At 44.1% G+C, this 12,136-nt stretch overlaps 1 protein-coding gene across 7 annotated transcripts in view; it reads left to right on the top strand.

Annotated features, from left to right (window-relative positions):
- Tcaim (T cell activation inhibitor, mitochondrial) overlaps positions 1 to 2,528 on the top strand; it is a 31,978-nt gene extending 29,450 nt beyond the window's left edge. For all 7 annotated transcript variants that reach the window (XM_076917813.1, XM_076917809.1, XM_076917812.1 and 4 more), the window contains one exon: positions 500 to 2,528. In XM_076917813.1, coding sequence (XP_076773928.1) covers positions 500 to 734 — 235 coding nt within the window. In that variant the 3' untranslated portion in view covers positions 735 to 2,528. The remainder of the gene's footprint in view (positions 1 to 499) is intronic.
- The last annotated feature ends 9,608 nt before the right edge of the window (positions 2,529 to 12,136 follow it).

Below are 12,136 nucleotides of genomic sequence, written 5' to 3' on the forward strand. Positions count from 1 at the left end.
CTGGTGTGTCTGAAGACACAGTGTACTTATATACATAAAATAAATAAATCTTAAAAAAAAAAAAAAAAAAAAAAAAAAAACCACTGACTCCTCTTCCAGAGGACTCATGTTTGATTTCTAGTACCTAAATTGTGGCTCACAACCATCCACAACTCCAGTTCCAGGATTCCACCACTTTCTTCTGGTGTCTGAGGGCACCTAGCACACAGGTGGTGCACAGACATGCATGTAGATAAAACACCCAAAACATTAAAAATAATAAATCTTTGAGAATTAGAAAAAGTTGCATACTGTTTTTACCTCTCTGTTGCTAAGAGATTGACTAAATACCTGAAGAGTGAAATACATCAGCCAGTGCCAGGCGCAAAGTGACTCTTGGCATGTCTTTTCACCCGACTGTCTTGTATGGACAGTGTGCCATCACCCCAACATTTAAGAATATGTTTATATTCTGCCTTCTATTTAGTAATAACTTATGGTAGCTTTTTTTATTTAATAGGTTAAAAGTTATTGAAAATGAATTGATACAGGCTTCAACAAAGAAATTTTCTCTGGAGAAGTTGTATAAAGAACCCAGCATTTCTAGTAGACAGATGGTGGATTGCTGTAAGAGACTTCTGGAACAATCGCTGCCTTATCTACATGGGATGCACCTCTGCGTCTCACATTTCTATTCTGTCATGCAAGATGGAGACCTGTGCATCCCGTGGAACTGGAGAAAGGAGAAGCCGTGAAATAACACAGATCTCTGTTTTATTTTCTGAAGAAATGAAAAACTGTTGAATTTATTTAAATTCAGTTTGATATAACATTAGTATTTACGTGTTAGAACTAAGTGTCTAACTGCTGCTATAAAAGTGGGTGGGTTTTCTTTTTAGTGATTTTATGCTAAGAAACTTGTTTTTAAAAGGTTTTATCCCCCTAGACTTACGATGCTGATGGCTAGGCAAAAGATACTAGAAGGAAAAAAAACTATTTTAAAGATATACAATAGAAGGTTCTTTAGGACTCATATATATATTTTTCTATAGTGAATGTGAGTGGATGTAAATTGGTCTCATTCAGTATAGCTCTTTAGGACTGGAACTCAATTCTTACCTGCAACACAGTTTAATGTGCACCTTCATAGTTACATCTCATAGACACACACACACACTTTGTAGCCAGTAATAGACAGTTATTCAAAACAGATGACTGATTAATAGCAAAAATTAAATAACCAAATTAAAAATAAAATAACCAAAATTTTGCTGAAGAGAAAGATTTTTTTAAAACCCTATTGAATATATACTACTAACATTGTCTTATACTAATTTACTAAAACATCAGTGACAGAGAATTTAAATACATGATTTCTTCTACCAATTAAAATATCTCGATAGAGCACATTTTTGGTAGGCACAGGCATCCCTAAGATGAGTAAGATGTCATATTATAACCTAGCCTGAAACTCCTTAACAAGCTTTCTTCATTTCTTCAGCTCTGGCCCAGGCAGAGCCTTGTGCTATGGCTCGTTCTCAGAAGCATGGCCTCCTGTGGTCTCAGGCGTCTCCTGCACAGTGAGAGAGGCCTGCTCTCTCTTCAGAGCAGACCCACAGTGCATTAGAACAAAGATGCTAAAATCAGTTTTTCATGTTTTGGGTTTTTACGAAACATCAGTAGTTTAAACAGTTCAAATTTATGTCCAAAATAAGAAGTGATGTATAAAAGGCTTGTGTGTGCCATTGGTGGCTTCTGACCCATGCTAAGTGACGAATGTTGCTGTAAATACTCTTTATAAGAAACAGTCCTTATTTGGTGGCACACATCTTTAATCCCAGCTCTTGAGAAGCAGAGGCAGGTGGATCTCTGTGAGTTTAAGGCCAGCCTGGTCTATAAAGTGAGTTCCAGGGCAGCCATGGATGTTAAACACAAAGAAACCCTGTCTTGGGGGTAGGGGGTGGGGAGAGGTGGCGTCAAACATGAAATTTATTAGAAAATTGCTTGGATTGTGCCGTGTCTAAATATCAACTAACATGGAATCTTGTATAATGTGTGTTGCACTGGATTGTCTCAGAACTAACATAATGAACTATGCCTTGGCTGGCACACAGCTGCTTTCCATGTGTTCCAGCCAATGAGTTTCGTGACTTTAGTGGTAGGAAGTTCTTAGATGTCATCCTTTGAGCTTCACTGCAGATGTATGTCCTCTCTCCACCACAGAGGGCACAGGTGAAACCTCTGACACAAAATGGTCTCCAAAGGAATCTGAGCTCTGCTCACATCTGAGCTGTCCCCCATCCCCTCCCTCCAAAGAGCTGGGGCAACGTCCTTAACTCCAGGGCTGTATCTGTTCTCAGCATGGGCTGCCAGAGCCTGCCCTTCCTTTCCTTTGTCTCTACATAAACTACCTATTTCCTTTGGAGAAGTGTTTTCAGTCTGTGTTGGCACCTTATAAAACACAGTTGCATCCAATCAAGAACCAATGTAACCATTATCTCCCCAAAGCCTTTAATGTCTCTACAGACCAATAAACAGATCTAAACATGCTTCTCGTGTCCTTGTTGGATAACCTAAAGCTCTTCCTAGCTGGGTACAATTGCACCTGCCTATCCACCTCCTCATGAGTTAGAAGAAAAAGAATGGGAACCATCTGACCCTCCACAGAAGTTTTCCTGATTTTATACAGGTTGTATTTGCAGCCAACTGAAGCCATCCTGGGAGTGGGAAAGGGTACTGTGGTTATCGGCAGGTTGCTGGGCATGGCTGCCAATAAGTTGGCTGGGATCCTTTTGCTCTGCTAGGAGAAGCTCTTCAGTGCTGATCATTGGCGATCTCTGTAACCCTCCGCTCCTAGCAGCAAGCAGCAGGTAACGAGAACCAAGCCAGATTCCAGCCTTCACAACACTTCCTTGTCTAGAATCTTCATCACACACAAGAGGTACAGGAAGGCATGTTCAAGAATGGCTCAGTGGTTAAGAGCATTAGCTGCTCTTCTAGAGAACCAGGGTTCAAGTCCCAGCACCTGTATGGTTGCTTATAACTGTAACTCCAGTTCAAGAGGATATGACACTATTCTTGCCTTTGTGAGCACCAGGCACAGATATGGTGCATAGATAGATGGATAGATAGATAGACAGACAGACATGCAGTCAAGACATGCGTGCACGTTAAATTAAAACAGTAAAAGCTGGGAATCCCAGCAATGGGAGACAGAGGCAGGTGGCCTGGTCTGCATAGTGAGAATGGTGAAAGAGACTGAAGTGACCACCTTTCAAGGAACTCGGACATGAGGACTTGTCCTAGGCTCGAGCTGGAAAACACTATAAACACGGGCCTGAAGCCTGAAAAACAACTTTCTGCCTGTTTCCACTCCAAGTGCCTGGCTGTGCCCAGTGTCCAGCAAGTGGGTCGCACTCACTCTGGCCTGTTCTCATCTGACCCAACAAGGCCTGCTTCTGTCCCACAGATGATTTAACTCCAACACCAAAACTGCTGTATTCACCCTCAAAGCGTCAAGACAGCTGAGGAGGTAAAGGAAGCCGTAGAAGGCAATCTGAAAAATCTCAAGAAAAGTTTGTATTGAGTCTGAAAGGTTTTTTTTTTCCAGATTCTTGTAAACTTGTGTTTCTGGGGGGTGGGGCTGATGTAACCTTCAGAGTGCGCTGCAGGTGTAGATGGATGACCACCCTCTTGGCACTCCCTAGCTCAAAAGGAAAACCGGTTGTTTCCTGTCAGCATATTCCTAAGCTTGCAGGGCAGGGCCCAGGACGCAGAAGGGCTGGCTGGAAGCATCCTGGCCAGAGGAGGGGACGCTCCCGGGTAGTGCTGCGTCGGCAGAGCGCTCCCTGGTGGGGACAGGACACGGGGCACGGCCAGGTCTGGTAGAAGCAAGCTTCCTGTCCCGGACCCTCTGCCCGCAGCCTCGGGGTTCACTGGGGAACCGGGTCTGTGAACAACCGCTGCACAGGGCACGCTCCCTCGGGGAGACCCCGACCTTGCCCGACTCTTCTCTCCAGAGGCTGCAGGTGTGGTCTCCTCCCCTGAAGGGAAGGTGATTTCTCCAGTGATCTCGTTTACCCAGACAAAAGAATCTAGAGATTTCTTCTCCCGTCCAAGCTGACTCCTAGACATATCTAAAACGGAGAACACGGGATCAGGTGGCGCAGGTAAAAAGCTGCTCTTAACTTTTGTTTAGTCTTTTCCCAATTTTTTTTTTTTTCGAGACAGGGTCTCTCTGTGTATCCCTGGCTGTCCTGGGGCTCCCTGTGTAGACCAGACTGGCCTCCAACTCTCAGATCTGCCTGCCTTCTTCCCAAGTGCTGGAATTAGAGTTGTGTGCCACCATGCCCAGATTCATTTTCTTGATTAGTGATATGGAAGGATTCTGGGGTACCAACATTCCTCCATGACCTCTACTTCCAGGTTCCTGCCTTGAGTTTCTACACTGACTTCCCTTAGTGATGGAGTGTGACCTGAAAGTTGTAGGCTGAAATAAATCCTTTCCTCCCCAGGTTGCTTTTGGTTGTTGTGTTTGATCACAGCAATAGAAAACGAAATAAGATGTATGGATGTACTGAATATACACAGATTTTTTTTCTTGATACTCCGTGAGCCCCACAGCATTTACATTACACTGAGCTTTAGAGATGGCTTTAAGTATTGGAGAAGGGGAGAGTACACTGGATGTAAGTACCATCCCATTTCATACTGGGACTCTGAGCATATACACACTCAGTGTTGGCTGCACTTTCTGGTGCCAATCCCAAGAATGAAGGACAACGGTATAATAAGCATATTTTACCTATTTTCCTGACTCAGTTATCTATGTGTGTATGCTAACAATTTAAATGGAAGGTAATTGATTAAATTTCTAATATTTTCTACACAAGAAATTCTGTTACATTCTTTGAACAGGTTGGTCACCATTCCTTAAGTTCACTTTAGAAGGAAAGCAACAATAATTAAATGACTATCAATTAAAACAGTTTGACGTGAAAAATATGGCACAGAGCAATGACAGAAACAGTGTCATGGACATGCCTACAATCCCATGATTCAAAGGGCTGAGGCTGGAGTTGAGAACAGCCTGGGCTACATAGTGAGTTCAAGACTAACAACCAAGGAAGGCCCTCCCATTGCACTCCTACCCCCATTGCTTCTGCTAAATTTTATAAGACATGCTCACATACAATCAGCAAAGCCGCACATAAAAAATGACCATGCATATGGACCCTGTAACTAAGTTCCTTACATGACAAAAGTGGTTCTGTCATGGTTGAATATGCTTTGCCCAGTGAGTGGCACTATTAGAAGGTGTGACCTTGTTAGAGTAGGTGTGTTACTGTGGGTGTGGGCTTTAAGACCCTCTTCCTAGCTGCTTGGAAGTCAGTCTTCTCCTAACTGCCTTCAGATGAAGATGTAGAACCCTCAGCTCCTCCTGCACCATGCCTGTCTGGATGCTGCCATGTTCCCACCTTGATGATAATGGACTGAACCTCTGACCCTGTAAGCCAACCCCAATTAAATGTTGTCCTTGTAAGAGTTGCCTTGCCAGGCGGTGGTGGCGCACGCCTTTAATCCCAGCACTTGGGAGGCAGAGGCAGGTGGATTTCTGAGTTCGAGGCCAGCCTGGTCTACAGAGTGAGTTCCAGGACAGCCAGGTCTACACAGAGAAACCCTGTCTCGAAAAACAAAACAAAACAAAAAAAAAAAAGTTGCCTTGGTCATGGTGTCTGTTCACAGCAGTAACACCCTAACTAAGACAGAATCTGGTACCAGGGACTTTGGAAAGCAGTGGAGTGCTTTAAATGGGGCTTAATGGGCCATCCTAGTAGAAATATAAAATACTTTGTTGCTGAGAGTGATTTGAACTATGCAGACCTGGCTCAAGGGGTTTCAGAGGAGAATTTCAGTATGTGATATAGAGACTGTTTTTGTGGTATTTTGGTGAAGAATGTGGCTGCTTTTTGCCCTTGTCTGAAGAGTCCACCTGAGACTAAGGTAAAGAGATTTATACTAATTGCATTGACAAAGGAAGTCTCAAAAAAGCCCAGCAGAGACTTTGTTCTCTGGTTAAGTCTCATAAAGCACATTTTGAACAAGCAAAGCAACTTAGAAAGGAAAAATAAAAAATATATGGTTTGAGTATTAAAGGGGCACCAGGAAGTGAAATGGAACTGAATCCTGTGTTCTCAGAGATAACAGGTTAAGGGAGAGGGACTGAAAGGAATAGAAACTTCCTGAGACCCCTAGCAGATAGAATGGAGCCTAAGACCCCTAGCAGACAGAGTGGAGCCAGGCCAGTTATGTTCCAGGAGCTTAGCTGACCACAAAAAGGCAGAACCAAGAATGCAGGTCTGGTTCACGAGTTCTAGGTTCCAGGAACCTGGCTAACGACAAAGTATATGGTTGAGCAAGATTAAATTCCTGAGAAAAACATGTACAGGGTGTTCCCCACATGACTGACTAAATGATGGGCTGGCACTTTCCACTGGTATTCCCCCTCACCCCGGGGTTTGTAGTTTTTTTCTTTAAATACCCTTCTCCCCCTGGGCTCGGGTCAAACTCCTCTGCCCCTGCGTGGGTTATGAGTCTCCACCTCAGCCGGCTGATCCCGAAATAAAGCCTCTTGCTGTTTGCATCAAGATCGGTGTCTTGCCAGTTATTGGTTGGCCGTGATATCCCGAGACTTGAGTGAAGGTCTCCCCTCTTGGGGATCTTTCAGGACTTTGGGGTAAGATCCTACCCAGCTTAATGTAGATCCAGGTGTGGTGGTACACACCTTTAATCTCAGGAGATAGGCATCTAGATTTCTGAGTTCAAAGTCAGTCTACAGAGCAAGTTCCAGGACAGCCAAGCTTAGGCAGTGAAGGAGTTGGAAAACAGAAAGCTGGTGACAGTGTAACAGAACAAGGGGGGCCATGTTCCAGCCCCAGCAAGCAGCAGAGCTCAGCAGCTTCGGCCATGTGACTTTGGCTTTAGAATGAAAAATATATGGGACTACTGGGACAATTGATGCTGGTTAGCTGGAGCTAAGAAACTAGTGGTGATTAAGAAGAGACCAGCATCACTGAGGTAAAATCTGGGAAGTGTTTTCTGAGAATATAAAGAAGCTGTGTTCCAGAGATAGCCAAGGTTGTACTTCATGCTGTAGCTGGACTTGGTACTATGTAAGAATCATCAAGGTGGTACTGATTTTGGAGGCATGAAGGGACCATGAAAAGCAGCTGGGGCTTGGCCTTGTGAGAGGCCAGGGAAGGCCACTGATGAAGGTGCAGCCTCAGTTGTAGTTGATGGCCTAGGACTGAAGGGGTCATACAAAAGGTTTGAGGCTTGGCACCATGAAGAAGAGAGCCCATGAGAGGCTATTGGTGAAGACTGGTTGCAGCAGAAGACCTCAGAGCACTAGAAATGCCAGTACCATGGGATGATCACCAAGATCAGCAGCAGCAGAGGAGTGGATCGACCTGAGTTTAGACTGCTACAGGGGGCAGAACTGGAGAAGTGACACCAGCCCTTTCGAGGAGCCCAGATCATGTGTGGATCCCAGACATTGAAACAGGAAGCTGTAACACTGAAGCTACCTTAGAGACCCTAATATTTCAAGATGCCAGAGCCATTGTATATCTCCTGAGCAATGCTGCTAACAGGGAGTGGAACCAGCCCAGGAAAAGAAGTTTGTTGAAGCCAACAAAGATGAAAAAGGAGTTGGAGATCTGAAGACATGGAGATACAAGAGTGTGGAGTTTGCCTAGCTAGTTTCCTGTCTTGCTTTGTGGATTACAATTAAGTGTCTGGATGGATCTCAGACGAGACTAAACTTTGGACTTTTAACATTGTTGAGATTGCTTTAGACTATGGGGACCTTTGAAGTTGAACTAAACATACTTTTTTTTATTATGCTATGGCTAGATATGGCCCCTATAGACTCATGTGTTTGAACAAGCCTATGGGGGTCAGGGAGTGGAATGTCATGGTTTGAATATGCTTAGCTCAGGAAGTGGCACTATTTGGAGGTGTGGCTTTGTTGGAGTAGATGTGTCACTGTGGGTGTGGGCTTTAAGACCTCATCCTAGCTGCCTGAGAGCCAGTATTCTGCTAGCAGCCTTCAGATAAAGATGTAGAACTCTCAGCTCCTCCTGCACCATGCCTGACTAGATCCTGTCTTGCTCCCACATTGATGATAATGGACTGAACCTCTGAACCTGTAAGCCAGCCCCAAATAAATGTTGTCCTTATAAGAGTTGCCTTGGTCATGGTGTCTGTTCACAGCAGTAAAACCCTAGCTAAGACAGGTTCCAAGCGTAATTGTGTTGTGGACCTTACAGAGCATTTTCCCCATGCACTATCTAGGTGGCTCAGTCTAGTACTTGAGCCCTACAAGAGCCATTTTGCTCTGATTCAGAGATGGAGAAGCAGATGTGACAGGGGAAGGCAGTACAAAGGTTCCTCCATCTTGTATTCTTGTTGAGGTCATTTTAAGTTTAAGTAAAAATTTATATCTGTGATGGAAAGTTCTCTGGAACATTACCCAACTGTATTCTAGGAATCTGAGATCAAGACGCCCAGGCTAACTTATCTTGGTTTCTATTAAACTACCTTCTTTATGGGGTGCAAAACCTCACCATGAAGCTGCCAAGCAGGATTACAGGATGTAGTTTTGAAAAAAACAAACAAACAAACAAACAAACCTTGCTCTAAACACCTGGGCTACATTTGGGTCCCAAATACCTGAGTATAGTCCCAGCCAACTGGAATCAAGACATTCATTTGGCTATAAAGTATGCCTGAGTGGTCTTCTCTCGTGGACTCTCCATAATAGTCTAAACAAGAGAAGGATTTAACTTACTGTTACGAACTTGAACATGGAAGGAGCTAAGTAGAAACCATGAGAAGGAAACAGTTAAAAGCTGACTCTTCCACTTCTGCCTTCACTATTAATTTTTAAAAATGAGTTGAATAATTTACTTCATCTACTAAAAATAAGAGCGCCTCCCTTCTTCCTTTCATCTTGTTTCTGTGATCTTGATATTTGTATTTCTTAAGTAAAATGAGATTTATAGTTCTATTGTTTTTCAAATCAACAGACCACAAAGACCTTCTGATAACTAGGTCAGTGTGACTTGAAAAGGGGAGCTTTTTGAAACTGGGAAACCACAATGACTTCAATCACTTTTGGCAATGTCTTGTGCTAAATGCCAACCACCAAAGGTCCACTTTTGTCTTAGGCTCTGCTCGCTTACAAAGGTCATCAAAGACCTCTGCTGCAGCCGGGGGCCACTTCCTTCTCCTGCTCCCACGAAGAGCAAGTTGACTTGGCTGTAATAGAACTTTTTTGCCTTGCAACATTGCTGTCTCTGAGACTCCAACACTACAACAGAAACAGCTATCAATAAAAGTGAGGAAGAGCCAGACATGGTGGCACAGTTGTGTCTCAGCACTTTGAGATGGAGGCGGGAGGATCAGGAGTTCAAGACCTTTAATACCAATGAATAAACCAGCAATTGTTCTAGTGGCAACAGGAAGCTCAGGTAGTATGTGAATGCTGCCCTGGGGCAGGTGCAAGAAGGGCTGTACACTTTCCAGGGAGCTTGGCAATGGCTCTGCTTTCTTTAGAATGGACAGAGCAGCTACTGTTTTGAGTAACTTCAAGGTGCTCTACTTAATATATCACCCAGGCCAACCAGCAGGATTTTGACTCTGCATTCTCTAAGCCTCTGCTTGCACAGGAAAAGGTGCCTCCTTCCTTCCATAACAGTCTACTCCACCCTTTAAGGCCCACGAGGCTGACCTGCAGGAATATTGGAAGGTTACTGGGTGGCGAGTCTGTGCAGCTAGCTTCACAGAGTAGGGAGAGTGTTTTAGAAGCTGGGTGTTCCTAGCAACCTGGTCTTTGTTATGTAAAGCATTCCATCCATCGTGTCCAGCCATGATTCCTCCTGGGGACCACACACCACTTCTCTGGGCCTCTCTGTTCTTGTGCCAGATGTTTCCAACCTGGAGGTGAGTCTGGTATTGTCTTTGCTTCCCATAGCTTCTGCTTTGTGGCAGTCCACCATATGGCTTCTCTTCCAAAACATAAATGTGTAACCAAGCAGGAATATGGCAGGTTAGTATACATTCAACACAGACCCTCTCACACCTCTTCATATCCTTGCCTTCAATGGAACAAGACCCTGCCAACGAGAACAAGAGGTCTTGTTCGAGTCTGTCTAGACTCTACTTGAGCCTAGGTGCACCTCAAATCCTCAGCCAGCTGCTGCTGAGCCTGGGGTGGCCCAAACTCTTCTAGCCTTATGTCTGCCATGTGGCAAGTGGTGCTAAATAAAAAAAAAAAAAAAATTAAAAACAAAAAAGGAAAGGAACATGATTGTTCCTAGATATGGTGGAGGGAAAAGTTTATTGTAGATAAAAGGGACAGCATAACGAGAGGCAGACACATCTTGTGGAGTCCAGTGTAGACTCTGCCAATCCTCTTCAGAGAACATGGACCTAATGTATCAGCACTATGGAGCAGTGCAGGGGATTGTCTCCCAGCTGAATAATATTGATTATTTACAGGGAGGGAATTTGAGAGTGGACTGCAAATGAAGGACTGGTACCTGTACCAATTAATTATAACACCGCTTTTGCCAAGCTAGAGGAGGCTCCCCTACCCATTTTGAGAACAGCTTCAAGGCCATCTAAATTTCAAGTCTGAGATGCTGCCTTTATCTAGAACGGTTGGGCTGAGGCAAGGCCTACTGAAGCTTTCCAGATACTTATGATCCTTGCAACCAGAATGTTCTTAGAGTTGTTGAGCACAGTCCACCTGGCTGACAGGAAATGCTTGGCTAGCTGACAGTTCTCAGCTCTAAGCTGCCAGACTTGATGGAGAAGTCTATTCACTGCTACTGAGAAGCTTGAGCTGTTCACATGGAGGGAGAGGGGAGGGAGTCTAGGAGAACCTATAATAAAGATTTAAAAGCTCAACATAAACTAACATTCCCATCAGCACTCAACTGTTCTCAGTGTGCAACAATGCCTAAATCCTGCCCAGTGCTGACAAAAGTCCAGTCCCTCCAGTCTTACTTCAGCCATACCCTTAAAGTGCAATCCTAAATGTTCTTTGGATTTGTCAGTAAAAACTGACAAAATGATGCCATTACGGGAATATATTGTACCTGTTCAGCCACACTTTGTAACCTATTAAGATAGGAATCTGGCTGGTTTTAATGTATGTATACAAATATGTTCACACCATTGAGCACAGTACCCACAGAGGCCAGAATAGGACATTGATATTCTGGAGTTAGTTACAGGTCCTGTGAATCACCCGACTTGGGTACCAGGATCCTAACTCAGGTTCTCTGCAAGCAAGCACTCTCTGGTTCTCTGGATGCTGGTTTAAAGGTGGAAGAGAACAGTGCGGGGAGACTGAAAATACATACCTTTATGTATTACGTGCTTTTCAGGCAAAAGGGGACTGACCAACAATTGAAGTCTCACTATGGATTGTTATCTCCTTCCCCGAGACACCTGCTTCATATTGGCACCCTTTCACAAAATCACAGGTCTGAAGGCCCTACAGGGCCTGACAGTCTATGGTGGTTACAGCTGAAGGCCCAGGTGCACTAACATTAAACAGGCTGAACTTCTCCACCAGCTGGCCCAGATGTGAGAAAAGGTCTTGGTCACCATCCTCACCTCAAATATGGGGACACTTTCACAGCTCTCCTGGTCCTGGATAGAGACTGCCAGAGCAGTTTCTGCCCTAATACACCCTGGCATTCTCTTGTCTTTACTTAAACATATGCACTCAATAGTTCCAAGCTGTTTAAATAACTGGTTTGGGTTTTTTTGACTTTTCAGTAGATGCCAGCTGACACAATTTTGCCATTTATAGCACCATCAATATTAAAAGATATGGTACTTGACACATAATCATTTTTCCCCATCTGCCAGGAAAGTGGGGTGGCTAACAAGCATCACTGTCCCAATCTCCATGCCATCATTGGAATTCTCTTTTCTAGTTTCACTTTTTTTTTTCTTTTTGGAGACGGGGTGGGCAAGAGGTATTGAAAATTAGCTCACAATCTCATAACTTGAAAGCAGTGCTGAGGAGACACAGAAAACTCTGACATTTCATTGTCACACTGCAGCTGTTTAACAGTCT

This window comes from Arvicanthis niloticus, chromosome 21, assembly GCF_011762505.2.
Source record: "Arvicanthis niloticus isolate mArvNil1 chromosome 21, mArvNil1.pat.X, whole genome shotgun sequence".
Lineage (NCBI taxonomy): Eukaryota > Metazoa > Chordata > Mammalia > Rodentia > Muridae > Arvicanthis > Arvicanthis niloticus.